This window comes from Anticarsia gemmatalis, chromosome 1, assembly GCF_050436995.1.
Source record: "Anticarsia gemmatalis isolate Benzon Research Colony breed Stoneville strain chromosome 1, ilAntGemm2 primary, whole genome shotgun sequence".
In the NCBI taxonomy this organism is placed as follows: Eukaryota; Metazoa; Arthropoda; class Insecta; order Lepidoptera; family Erebidae; genus Anticarsia; species Anticarsia gemmatalis.
Window position 1 is genome coordinate 11,987,530 of NC_134745.1, and position 15,049 is coordinate 12,002,578.

General features: G+C 35.0%; 1 protein-coding gene across 1 annotated transcript in view; it reads right to left on the reverse strand.

The window, feature by feature from the left end:
* Dhc93AB (Dynein heavy chain at 93AB) overlaps positions 1-15,049 on the reverse strand; it is a 41,240-nt gene that overhangs the window by 20,406 nt on the left and 5,785 nt on the right. Inside the window, 15 exon segments of the mRNA XM_076128619.1 lie at positions 7,974-8,386; positions 8,546-8,687; positions 8,882-9,108; positions 9,422-9,646; positions 9,869-10,114; positions 10,456-10,485; positions 10,896-11,022; positions 11,150-11,295; positions 11,487-11,660; positions 12,085-12,243; positions 12,727-12,908; positions 13,227-13,362; positions 13,571-13,849; positions 14,066-14,351; positions 14,756-14,967. Coding sequence (XP_075984734.1) covers positions 7,974-8,386; positions 8,546-8,687; positions 8,882-9,108; positions 9,422-9,646; positions 9,869-10,114; positions 10,456-10,485; positions 10,896-11,022; positions 11,150-11,295; positions 11,487-11,660; positions 12,085-12,243; positions 12,727-12,908; positions 13,227-13,362; positions 13,571-13,849; positions 14,066-14,351; positions 14,756-14,967 — 2,984 coding nt within the window.

Below are 15,049 nucleotides of genomic sequence, written 5' to 3' on the forward strand. Positions count from 1 at the left end.
AATCATTTTCCAAAGATAACAGGCCAGTGCCTTGCAGAGAATAATCTTTAATATTATGATTACATTTTAATGTTAACTTATTAGGTTTGGATTGGACAAATATGTATTTTCCATTATTTAGTTTTTGCCAAATATTAATGTTACCATAAATAAGCTTATTGTGACAAATATCAGGAAGTGACAAGGTTACTTCCGTTAACAGTTTTGACTCACAGGAAGGATTATTGATCGTTGACAGAATAGAAGGTAAAGGACATATCATATAATTTGTATTGACACTCTTACAACTAGTTATATCATCTAACATTGCGTAGTTTAATCTATCATCAGTTATTGCTATATAGAGTTTAGATGGGTGAATCAATACATATGTTAAAAAGTTATTACCTTCTTGAGGAGTAGGTAACGGTAGGTTTTTGTACACATTGAACCTCATAGGGTTAATCAGAGGAATTTGGATTACAAACATAATCTTATTATTATAATAATACGCAATTAATTGTGACAGATCTATAATATTATGTATATTTTGTAAAGATAAGGTTACAGGAAATTCAACATTCGATTTAAATTGTTTACTATTTGAAAGTTCGTTATATAATTTTGTAGGAGATAGGACATAGGGATGTAAAATATTTGCCTTTGCAAATAAAATAGAATTTAAAATTGTATCAAGAATATTAGAGATTGACAATAATGATCCTTCTAAAACATTAAATAGGGAATTAATTTTCTCAATATTCATTAAATTAGTATTTGTTTTATGATTTTCAGTAAATATGTAATTAAGTTTTTGTATTTGCTTATCTAATTTAATTTCATTTTCATTTAATTTGTGTATGGAAATATTAAAGTTATTGATGGTGGACTGAACGACGTGTATGTTGTCCTTCATGAGGGAAAATATTTGATTTTCATTTTCTTGACAAGATGTAATAGCTTCATCGTATTTTCTAGCGTCATCTGCGTCTAGAGTACCGAAAAAGAACTTTAATATTTCGCCACCTAATTCGAGTGACCTTTTAGAACGATCATTGAATCTTTCGGAGATAAGGTGAGATAAAGAGTTATACTTAAGAAAATTAGCATTAATTAATATTTCTAAAGGGTCAATCGCATTTTTACAATCTAACGAAATTATAGCTAAATTCTTTGCTTTTTCACAGAAAGCAGATACACTTAAAATAGATTTTTGGATTTTATCTAAATAAGGTTTGATAGGGGCGACTTCGACGTGAGTAATCACATTCCAGAAGTCGTTGTAAAAATATGCAATTGATGACGGGTCAAAGTATATACCCGGACTATGAGAGATATATTCGATGGGGTCAGCCAAAACCAATCTGTAACAATGGCAAATCACGCTGGTTTAATTTCGTTAACATGATATTTGACATGTTTTCTATTTATGCTTAAAGAAACATTGTTTTTACCATGAATTTTTACTATTTTATAGGGACCTTTCCAAATTGGAGATAAGGCTTTCCTTAACCTATGATGATGTTTTAAATAGACCATATCGCCGACTTTGTAAGTTTTAGATGAGGAATTTGTATCATAATATTTCTTTGATGCTTCTTTACTTTTAGTTATATTTTCTAAGGCCCTTTCGCGAGCAAAACGCATCCTGTATTGTAAGGCGCGAATATAGTCGTGATAGGTAGTGCTATCATTTGATTCATATAAACTACTGGGTATGGAAGGTTTGTGGCCAAATAATAACTCAAAGGGAGTATATTCTGTTGTACAATGAGGCGTTGTATTATAGGACAAGATGGCAGTCGCTAAATAGCAATGCCAGTCGTCGTGATTTTCGTTTACGAACGACTTTAGATACTCCTTGAGAGTGGCGTGGCTCCTTTCTAGAGCGCCATTAGTTTGAGGGTGATACGGGGTTGAAAATAGATTTTTAATTTTAAGAATTTCTGTTAATTGTTTGAAGAGATCGGAGGTAAAACAGGTACCTTGATCAGTAAGAATCATTTTTGGAAAACCGAATAGAGAAAAGAAATGAATTAGATTTCGTGCTACTTCGTCAGTCGAACATGTTATCATAGGATAAGCGGAAGAAAACTTGGTCAAATCGTCCTGAAGCGTTAGTATATACCTGAATTTTTGAAGGCCAGCTTCGGGCAGAGTACCGACAATGTCGAGAGCTAATCTCTCAAACGGTTTGGTACTGGAGGAGGTAATGACCATTGGTGCTTTGTTTGAAGAGCGCATAGGTTTGTTTATTTGACATAGCCTACAATCTTTTACAAATCGTTCAATATCTGAACGCATAGATTTCCAGTAATAGGATGCTTTTATCCTATTGTACATCCTTTTTACGCCTGGGTGACCAGCAATAGTGGTACCATGATTTTCTTTTAAAATATTCGGGACCTCAGCGGGAGTAGGATATATGATTTTATTTTTATAGATATGCACTTTAATTTGAGTGCCATGGAAAATATACGATATCATATTATAAATTTTAACATACACTAATTTTGTAAAAGGCTCTGAAAAATCGGATATAGCTAATTCTTTTTCATAATTTTCGTTAGAAATAATTTTGTTCCGTAATTCCATAAGTAATTTATATATTATTTTATAACTTGTTTCGTCGTAATGATGTATTTTAGTATAAAGAAAATAAAGCGTTCTATTATTAGAATCTACAGTGTGAACGGTTTCAAGTTCACGTTCACGAGCGCGTAACTCGTCAGCATTTTCTACAAGTGATAACAACTGCTCACAATGTGGCATAGAGTAATCAAGGTCCAGAGACATCGGGCATGCTATACATTTTTGTTTGGCTAAATGAAGGGATTGACTATGCTCTTCTATGACAGTATCGTTGTTTGATGCGGTTTTTAAAAATTGCTTTTTGAAGTATTGTTCATAAGTTGATTTATTTAAATTTGAGTTAGAAGTTAAGGCGTTTACGGGATATCTAGATAAAGTATCGACATTAGAATTTAGTCTACCTTGTTTATAGACGATTTCGTAATTATATTCCTCTAGTTTAAGTCGCCATCGTATAAGACGACTACCTGGATCTTTGACATTGAACAACCAAACTAAAGGTCTGTGATCCGTAACGATTTTGAATTGGTAGCCATATAAATAGGGGCGAAACGTTTTCACACCGAAAAGAATAGCTAGAAGTTCTTTTTCCGTTGTGGAATAGTTTCCTTCTGCTTTGTTCAAGGTCCTTGACGCATAGGCTATCGGTTTATCCTTGCCGATTTCACCTTGGGAAAGAATGGCTCCAATGGCATAATTAGATGCGTCAGTGGTAAGAATGAATGGCTTTGAATAATCAGGATATTGTAACAAAGGTGCTGAGACTAATTTATTTTTTAACGTTTGGAAAGCAAGTTCTTGTTCTTGCGTCCAATGGAAATTAACGTCCTTCTTTAAAAGAGAAGTAAGAGGTTTAGTAATCTTTGAAAAGTTTTCGATAAATCTGCGGTAGTATCCGACTAAGCCTAGAAATGATTTTATATCCTTGGCATTTTTGGGAGATGGAAGACCTTCGATGGCTTTTATTTTGTCGGGATTAGGCGAGACACCTTTATCAGTGATTACGTGACCGAGATAAGTCACTTCTCGGCGTAAGAACTCGCACTTGTCTGGTTGTAGTTTTAAATTATGTTGCCGAAATCTTTCAAGGACAAATTTTAGCTTATCGAGGTGACTAGGAAGATCTGGAGAGTACAAAATGCAATCATCTAAGTAGACGTAACAGTGTAATCCTTGAAGACCAGATAGTACTGTATTCATAAGACGCTGAAAGGTGCTAGGGGCATTTTTAAGCCCAAAAGGCATTCTGTTGAACTCATAGTGACCAGATGTTTCATTTGTGCCAACAATTGTGAATCCTGTTTTTGCTGCGTCAGCAGGATTTAATAAAATTTGGTGAAATCCACTTACAAGGTCTAAGGTTGTAAAATATTTAGAATGCCCTAATTGGTCAAGAATATCTGTTATCAGAGGTATAGGATAAATTTCGGACACCGTGACATCGTTAAGACGACGATAATCTATGACGATACGCCATTTACGTTTACCTGAGGCATCTGCCTTCTTTGGGACCACCCATACAGGGGCACTCCATGGTGATTGAGAGGGGCGTATGATATTTTGTTTCAGCATTTTAGTTATTTGATTGTCCACTTCTTCCTTGTGGCATTCCGGGAAGCGGTAAGATTTTACGTGAATTGGAGCGGCATTTCCCGTATTTATAGAATGATCGATAGTGCTTGTATAGGTGAGGGGTTCACCTTCGAGATGGAAAATATCTGTGAATTGAGAACAACAGTCTAACAAAGCTGCTTTTTCTTCAGGATTTAAGTGAGAGGTTCGTATTTGATTTAGAACTAGATTTTGTCTATCAGTAAGAGAAGGAGAAGTTTTATTTACAGTTTCGGTATTTGAAATTGGCAGACACTCTGTGAGGCTATTATCCACAGGTGTGAGATTAACGGAATAATTATTAACTTCAATTTCAGATTCAGTTGTATTTAGAATTGAAACATTTACTCTACGATTTGGCTTTAAGGTGACAACACAATTCGCGACATATACTCCTTCAGATATTTTATGATCAAGAACTAAGGCTTCTTTAAGAAGAGGTAACTCATCTGCACTGTTTGACACTCCACATTCGATTACAGCTTCGGAACGAGCAGGGATTTTATAAATTGGCAGTTTGAAACGTAAAGGTAAAGTATGATTTTGCATTATTAAACATTGCTTATCATAATCTATGACAGCTTTAAGATAACCTAGACAATCAGTACCGATTATGCCATCATATTCAAGATGAACATTATTAACAACATGAAACTTATAAGAAAACACGTCTGAAGATAAATAGAATTGCATTTGAAAAGTACCTAATGTTTGGCAATATGTACCGCTATCATTGATTCCTTTAAGTCTCACTATTTCTGGAGATAGATTAGGTTTTTGATAAAGACTTTCTTCTTTTACTAAAGAAACGCTAGATCCGGTGTCGATTAGTAGAACGAGTGACCGGTTAGTATGCTTAGTTAATAAGAAAACATGCGGAAGTGTTACCTTTTTATTAAACGAACTCGTTTCGTAAACTGGTATATTATTTTGATAAGATTTGGGACATTTTAAGGACTGGGACAAATCATCCGACGGAAAAGAGGTAAGTTTGCCTGCTGAATTATCATCATTTTCCTTACAAGGTAAGTCGTTTGTGTAGTACTCAAGAGAGTTATTATAAGATTTAGATTTATCATAAGATTTAGTATTATCATAAGATTTAGAATTATCGTAAGATTTAGTATAGGATTTAAGATAATCATAAGATGTAGTATAAGATTTAGTATCGTTATAAGATTTAGTATAAGATTTAGGATTATCATACGATTTAGTATAAGATTTAGGATTATCATACGATTTAGTATAAGATTTAGGATTATCATACGATCTAGTATAAGATTTAGGATTATCATATGATTTTGTATAAGATTTAGGATTATCATACGATTTAGTATAAGATTTAGGATTATCATACGATTTAGTATAAGATTTAGGATTATCATATGATTTTGTATAAGATTTAGAAATAATTGTGTCATTTTTTAATCCTATGGATTCCGATCGACACGCATTCGGAATCCGATTTAGTTTAAAGGTTCGGGAATTAATGTTTCATTAACGCTTGAATGGTTCATGGCCGTATCATTCGTATGGCAAAAATTTACATTTGCGTTGCCTCTATGTACATCACTACTCTGTGCATGAGTATTATTACGGTGTTGATTATTGTACTGCCGCTTGCGACACTCGGTTATCAAATGACCGGGTCTTTTGCAATATGCGCAACTTTTACGTGGGAAATTATTAGGAATTTGTGACGATTGAATTTGCATGGGAAAACGATTTTGATTTGAAAGATTTGAATTAGAAAAATTTGTATTATAAGATTTTACATTTTTGTTCTTATTTCGATAGCATTCTGAAGACAAGTGACCTTGTTTGTTACAAGTCGAACATGTCTTCGGTGATTTAGAAGAAAGTTTGGTAGCGTTAAATAATTTTTCTTCTTCGATAGCATGTGTGACCGCCTCGTTTAGTGTTTTAGGGTTACGACATCGAACTATATGCGAAAAACTCGGATTTAGACCCATAAGGAAGGTATTGAGTGCTAAATCTTCAATACCGGCGACTCTACCGACTAATTCGTCCTTTTTATCACATGAGAAATGCACATCTGCTAACAACCGCGTAAGACATGATTCTATTCTCAAGGAAAATTGCGTGACTGTCTCCGACGGCAAGTTTTGTTTGCAATTTTGTAAGTCGGACAAAAGATGTGATGAATGTTTCTTCTCACTAAAGTTCTGTTTTAAGAAATCCTTGAGTTCTGACCACTTACTAAAAGTTTTTAAAGAACATGCTACTTGTGCCTTACCTTCCAATTGGGAAATAATAAATTTACATAAGATAGTTTGTTGTTCAACGGAGGCAAGTGAAATGGCATTGTCACAGTTTGTAAGAAAAGCGGGGAGCGTTTCCCTTTTACCATCATATGGTTTAATAAATTTGGTAAGGAAATTAAGAGTTATAGCATTGGACATTTTTGTAGGATTTTTATTTTCCTTTTCAGATTTTACTGAAAGTTCGGAATCCGTCATTGATAATCAACAATAATAATAATAGGTATATGTTTAGATATAAATTTCTAATATAATAATTAGAATATAAGATTTAGATATACAGATTATTTGTTGTTACACGGCTAATTTAAAATAAAGTCTTATAATAAGATTTTCTTTTCAGAGTTGCAGAACGATGCACAAATTATTTCGAATACTTTTATCACAAAATTTCACTGCACACACAACACAGAAAGTTAAGACTTACGTTGATGATGATTTCGTGTTCCAGATGAAGGCGAAGAGGATCAGGTGAGTTAGCTGCATCATGGGAACTGGCAACAGTTGAAGACGTTGACAACACGGAGCTGCTCTACACCCAGAGGGTTTTATAGGCTCAGTAGAATTTGAGTATAAAAATTTCAGATTGAAGACGTAGGTAATTCAGGTCAGGGTTCAAGGTCTCGATTGCTGCGGCGCCGGCTCACGCTTACTAGCGGAGGCTGAAGGTCGGCTGCAGTCTAGTCAAGGTCAAGACTAGAATTTGGTTGACGGGCTAGCGCTGGCTCACGCTACAAAGCGGAGGCTGACAGTCGGCTAAGGGGTGTACTTGCGTGTCTGATGCGGGCTCACGCTGCGTGGGGCGGAGACTTATCGTCGATCTGACGTGATGCGGGCTCACGCTGCAAGAGCGGAGGCTTACCGTCGACCTTGCGCTGCTAGTACACACTCACTAAGAACTGTCCGAATGCTGTGGTCTGAACACGGGTCCAGAAAGCCAACAGCATCCCACTTCTGACACCAAATGTTTTGCGCGAAGTCCTTAGCGAGTTTTTAAAAAAAAACTATTTATTAAAACCCGAAATATATTTATTAAGAGACCCAAAATTACACTACTACACGAACTCAAACCGTTGCACCCGGGAGATGTTAATGGAATTACTGAGTGATGCTAACTGCTAACAACAACTGACTACTGGCCGCGTGGCGGTGATGCTTTTATAATAATTATGTATTGCTTGCACAGCAAAACTTATTAACTAATTTCGGATATAACAGCACGAAGAGAGTTTCTTGCTAAAAACGTTAAAACATTCGAAGAAAATTTGCAATTAGAGCTGTTGGCTAAAAAAGGATAACAAATTTTCTCATTTAATCAATAATAATTGCGTGTATAACGTTAATTACATGTACATTAGTTGACAATAATCACCAATGTCGTTCGTTTCATTACTTCGCAAAATATCATGAAACTCCAGAAACTCTCTCCATCTAAATAGAGCCGCATGAAAGTGTAAATGAAGACAACCTGCTACAAAGTGCAGATGATTCAACAATTGCTCCCGACACCTGTGTCTTAGTTGCGACTGCCATTGAAACGCGGAACCAGCCTCCACTTTCCCTTGTATCATCTTGCTCACTACATCTCGGGAATGCACATCAATAGTACATATTGTCATGATCTTTTGTCGGTCCTGTTTACTCAGCTCTCCAATTAGTAGAGAAATGAGGGTACTCAGTTGTGACAGCTGTTTTTTGTAATAATCTTTCAAAGCATTGTCGTATCCTTCTTCTAGTCTAGCAAAGGCCATGTTGACTTCAGTAGTCCACCAGATTTGGGAGCCACATAAAGATACTTGTGCCATGAAATCGAAGAGCCACTGCTCTCGAGGCTTTTCTTCGTAAGATACTATTGCTTCACCGAAGTAGTGTCTGATGGTGGATCGCATAATATCTTGTAATCTGTTTAGCCAGATTTCCACCTAGAATTCCAAGTTACATAAATTTACTTATCATTTTAACTATGTAAACCGTGTTTAGGTTTTGCGATAATTACAATCCTTCTGGGGAGGTCCAGGGCTTGAGACGGTTTAAAAGTAATGATTAAAATGGTAATTAATTATAACAAAATATCAACTTACAGCTCCCGTGCAATCACAAGTACCGTGAAACGGTACGAGCTCACCATCCTTGGCAATCATACCAGAAGCTACTTTCTCATTTGGTGATTCAGTTTCTATGAACTTCAGCCGCGCGATAGAATCGAAAAGTTTTGTTAAATGTCTGAAATTAATTGATTCCAGTTGTTACTATAACTTACTAATTTTTAAAAACTTAACTAAAGTTCAGTTTGGATTGTATATAATACATACTATACACATATCCCATTCACAGGTTTTAAGACACCCGATCTATAGTTACGGATAATACCCACCTGACAACTTATGATAAAAATTATGAGTGAAAGAAAATCTTACCTGATAACTAAATCAGCTTGATTACCATTAGACAAAATGTCCAATAAATCAGCAGAAGACACAAAGTAAAACCTCGGGAACGCCAACCTTTTGGTTTCAAGATACTCTGCTAACGCCTTCTCACAAATGATCAGATCTTTCTGCAAGCTATCTAGTTGCTCTACTAAACCTTCTTTGTTAGTACCTTGAACCACGTTGGGTGTCTTTGCTACTTCTGTTGAGAGAACCTGAAAGACATTGACATTGAAAACGCTAGTTAATTATATTATTGATTTATTTGTATTGTTGTTGTGGTCCAAGCAGTTGTGACCGCTCCAGCTGATCACGGGGTCTCGAGTTCGATTCTTGGGTGCGGCAAAGTGCTATTGGTATTTTCTAGCGATTATTAGAATATTATCAATAGTAGTCTAGAGTCTGGTAACCTAATTTAAAGTTATATTTTACCACTGTTTTTTACTTTTGACTCTATCAAGCATCAGTTAATCAAACATAAGTAAGCATAAATGACAAGCATCAATAGTTAATAAAGTATTGCCTTACTTTAAATTCCGCATCAATCCTGTCGAATCTCGCAGAATCATCTGGCAATTGTTTCCTGATATCCTCCGAGCTCATGAAGATGCTCTCCAAATGTGTCCAAGTCCTTTGCACTTCAAACCATACTGTGATCACCTGGTCCGCTATTGAGAGCTTCTGTTGCCAACCTGAGACTTCCTCTAAGAAGTAGGCGATGAATTTTGAAGTTATCAAGTTTTGCAGTTGGACCTAGAACGTGAATTCATTATTGCTTATTTACATTGGTTGATTTTCCAAGATATTGAGCAAATATGCATAGAACTGCCTGAAATATAGCCATTTCTATTGAATAATTGTCTAGCAAAAAGAAACCCTATAATTCTGTATACAATTCAAGGATTATAATTTGCATCGTCAGGCTTATTTTCAGCTTCAACAACGTCCTAACTTAAGTCAGTCATTGTTACTTACCTGGTTTTCTTCTAGAGTCTCAATCAGCTCCTCACTAGCTCTCAACAATACACAGCCAGTTCTTGTATGTATCTCCTGTTCAAATTCCATTCCACTCCATGTAGTGTTCAGGTCTTTTAGTACTTTCTCCATTGACATCTCTTTAACAGCCTTATCTACTATGTTTTTCACCTCTTCCTCGCATTCATGTAGGTTCAAAGCTAGTAAGTCTGCTAGCGTTGTATTTAGATCCATTATAATCCTCACCTGTATCGTTATTACAATAAGTATTAAAGTATCAAGAATATTTATAAAAATGTATACTTTATTATGTCATTTTAAATCTACTAGTTTAAGTTTGTTTTTTATTCGGTGTACTTTCTATATGATGTGAAGTGATATCAATACTCACGTCTTCTGTTCATATAATTACTTTAATATGAAACTAATTACCATTTATTTAATTATGTACAATATGCATTAGATGAAGCGGTGAGACGAGATACTATACCTAGTGTTCAAGAAATTAACAGTGAAAAATACGATTTAAAATTGAGTAACACAGGACAACAAAATCAAAATACACTCCCAAACACGTTTATACTTACAGTGAGCTCACGTGGTAATGCTGCTAAGCTCTGTGAATCACAAACATATTTACATTCGCATAAACATCATTCACTGCATTGTTCAGACACCGAGATTGTATAAACCAAAACTCAGGCAATCATGACACTGTACAATCAAGTGAATATCTCATTCAAAGCAAATGCATGCCGCCATTGAATCAAAGAAAGAGTTTCCATTATCATTTTCAGTAAAGAATTTGACCAAGAATTGATGCAAAATTGAAAGGAAAGTTTTGGAAAACAGTCAATTCTAGGTGATTGCAATGACAACTCAAAACGACCATGCAGTATGCATAAATTGAGTCAAACCCTCACGCATCCAAATCTTGACGGTGCTGTCACAACATTCAAGTTTTATTTACATTTTAGTTATTTATTTACAGTTCTTTATTTATTGTCTCAATTGTTTTAAAGTTCACCTTGGTTGTTCTCATCAGTTGGTCCCAGTGGCGCTCCCTGATGGCCGGGTTTTGGAGTTCACCGACCGCTCTTAAAGAAGTCAACATGTTTTTCACTGTTGCTTCTAAGGTTATGTAAGTGTCCCAACTAAAATTCAAGAGGAATTGTGTGAACTATAGGTAATAATATAGGAACACGTAACCTAAATGTTTGAATCATATGGCTTAGACTATTAATGGAAATATAGAGTTTACCGTCGGATTGTATATTTTACCTCCTCATTTCCTTGTCAAGTAATCGAATTTCTTTAGCAAACTTCTTACATTCGATGTCCATATTCTCAACATCAATTTTACGCCAAGGCGTGGTCTTCCAGTCTTCTATACTAGTTCTTACAATGTATACGTAATCCCAGAGTTGCTGAAATTACGTCAAAATATATTTAAACTTCTGAAGGCCAGTTTCACGACTTATATTTTACAATCGTATTAAGTATCAGTATCGTAATAGGTAAGCTAACAAAAGACCTATAAAATGATAAAGATAACTTAGGTCTTTCGGTAATACTGGTTAAAATATTCATTGTTCGTAAATATTAATTGAAACTTTACCTTCAACATCCTGAGTTCCTTTCTACACTGTTTTAACAGTTTAAATTCTGGTACGTTGACTTCAAACAACGATCCCGACTCTTGTATGCCTCTCATTTCTTCTTCTAAGTACAGTAACTCGAAGTCTACTCGTGTCATAACATCGTATGGGTCTTCACATTCGTATCGGAAGAACTAAAATTATAACAAGTGTATCTAGACGTATAAGAAAATTCCATTGGTATCAACATTACCTTAGAATGCTGTAACTAATTATCAAGGGGGAAAAATCCTAAACCTGCATTAGCTAGAAACAGATTTGTATATTTCATACACTTAGAACAATGTACAATTGTACAAGGGTATTATCAACAAAAATTAAGGGAGTCTTATGCGACACCCCCGTCCTGCAGACACATGTCGGCGACTTGATATCACCAGCTCTTTCTATTTTAAAGGAATTATGTAGACATATAGACTGTGTTTGAATTAAGCCAACATTAAATTGACAACCAAGTTTTTTAGTAATAGTCATAGTTTAGAACTAGTTTCAACGCACCAATAAACCATCTTAAAATCTAGATAATATAGATGAGAATCTAGAATCTAAACTACATACCTCATAGCGTTTGAAAACTTCTCGATAATAAACAACGTGCATATCGAAAGTGGATATTTTCTTTCTAATCCCGGATACTTCGGCTGCTTGTAGCGGCGCCACTTGCTGTTTCACTGTTATTGCCAGCTTTTTTGTAGCCTGCCATTGTTCTGGTAGTTCCTGGGAAAATGTATTAGTAATTTTAATTCTATGTAGTGATAATAAAGACACTGTAGCGACCATTAATTACTTTTTGTATGGATAAATTGGAGAAAGTGAACTTGAATCTAATAAACTGTAGAACAAAGTTATTGTTAAAAATCGTAAACAAAATTTATATTATGGCCATTTTACATGATTTATTGCCTATATCCTTCTTAACAAATTCTAAACGGGAACAGGTTAATGCCCTGCAATAAGTAACAAGAGTTATCAATGATAAAGATATTTTATATAAAACTGGTCTTAAAGGTGCCTTATTTACTGCCCAACTTATAAATTATATTATTGTTTGTAATGTAAATTAATATTGTTTTACATTTCAAACAATAAAGTAGGTATAGCTTTACAGTTTATATTTAAACTTAAGCAAAAACAGCAAATGTGTGAAAACTATAAGTGTCAAATTTCGAGCCTTAACATTATAAATATTCTTATACTCACTTGAAGTAACACATTGACTTCTTCAGGTATATCCATATCATAAAACTTGAGCAGTTCGATAGTTTCAGTAAGAGGGTGGAACATGTCATCTGTAGTGACTGTACGATCTTTGACATGCATGAGATACCCCATAGTTCTGACTAAAGCGTCGTAGTCGCCTTCTGGAACAGGCTGTAACAAACCTGTTTGGAAAATAGTTTGTAAGTATATTTGGATTAAAGGTAAAAACAATCTTGCTTGAACTGAGAACGTAATAATGTAAGATATGAAAAAGATGGTGATTGAAAGAAACAAATCCACAATTTAATGCGGTAAAAAGTTTACATGGCTGAAATTCGTTTAATACCTTTATTGAGGACATGCAAAGTCCCCAACCCGCACTTGGCCAGTGTGGTGGACTCAAAACCTAACCCCTCTTTTGTGGAACGAGACAGTAACGATTTGAAAAAAATCTGTCGAGAAACTTTATGATGAATAATTGAAATTGTATGTTATAATACCTTCATCTGCTTGCCGAATGAAGTTGCCCAAATCGCTGAGGCTTGAGGTGACGTTGTTGACCAAATGCTCTTTATACATGTTGCCCCATTTCCTTACTGTATTGAGTAGTGCTTGACGGAAGGGTCTTATGTCCACCTAAAAGTAGATTGTTTCATATTGTATTATTTTTTACAAAAAAATTCACTAAACCACTAAATGATTACGTGCGCAGAAAATATGTGGTCTATGTGTCTTGCCACCTTAAAACTTTCATTTATCACAGCCAATGTATGTATTTTGGTTTGCAACTGTCTTTAATGCTAAGTCAACATAATCTATGGGTTTTCCAGTTATTATAACATACCTGAAACCAGCTATTAAAAACTTTATAAGGTTCCATATCCTCTATTTCCATGAATAGGTTTTCAAAATGATCAATTTGTTCTCTGAACGCTTCCATCTTGGGTGGACAAGGAGTTGGTGCTGTACCATCTTTTTCTTCAAGAACCAGTTTATCTACTTCATCTGGAGTTAGTATACGACCATAAGTGAGGAATATCTCCATCACTGCATCTCTTTCTTCAAGCCATAGGTAAGAGTAGTTCTCAAATGTCTTGCAGAAGTCATTTGCATCTTCGATTACCTAGAAACATTTTAACTTTATACATCAGAACATTCCGAAGTATGTCGAGATACTAAAATATTGGGTGATCAAGTAGCAATAGTATAAAAACGTAATGTCAAATATCATTAAACTAATTTAATGAACTGTCTAAGTCTCCTGTCAAAATCTCTTGAATTTCTCCAAGAAAAAATCAAGTTCTAATTGACATATAAGCTACGATTTGTTAACATTTACCCTCTCAATGCCACCAAGAATTTCTTCCTTCATCTCAATAATATCTTCACAATGAACTATCTGATATTCATACGACTCCGCCTTTTGGGTATCAATTCTATCAATCAGTGCAGACATGTTCAGTATATCATCTATAATGCCTTTAATCAAAGCAGTGAAGCCTTTCTCATCAGTTGGTTCTAAACTTGGTACGAATACCATGTCAGGGTCTAGTAGCTCTAGTTGAGCTTCGAATAGAGGAGCTAGTTTGTTCTTAGGATTCATGTGTTCTGTTATGTAGCCCATGCTGAAAATAAACACTTTTTAATAATCTGCTGACTCTCAATATCATCATTGCAGGCTTCACAGTAGTAATAAATAGTCAGTAAACATCATTTCACTCATCAACCATTTTGAAATATTTATAGAGAGTAGACAAGGAATCGCGCATTGGTCACTTGAAATGTATGTTTTAATAAAAATGAATTACCGAAATGTATGTACGCGCATAACTTCCTAACAAGTAAACTAAATTGGATTAATCTTTTTTCAATATGTTTAAAACTTTTGGGACAAGGTTTGAGTGCGATCAATGGTATCGAAATTACCGAACAACGTCGGGCCAGTCCGCTAGTGCTTAATATTATGTGACCACGGCAATTTGAACGGCTACGTTAGATACAAGTACAAAAATCTAAATACTGCTAATACCTGCAAGCAATAGATTTGAAGAGCGCTTCTTCCATCAACGCATCAATAAACGCGACGTAATTCCTCCATATCTCGCTGTTCTGATTGTCTTGCATGTTGAACAGTTGCATGTTCTCAGTAAGCAACTCATTGATACGGCTTGCCGTGGCTTGAACATCGCTGTAACGTTTTTCTCGCTTTTCAGGTCTTTCTTCCAAATTCAGTAGAGTATCCTAAACACAAAACAGAATCCTGTAGGTATTGAGAAGTTAAAGGTAGTACTTTATAAACCGATACCGTGATGTTTTTTTTAAT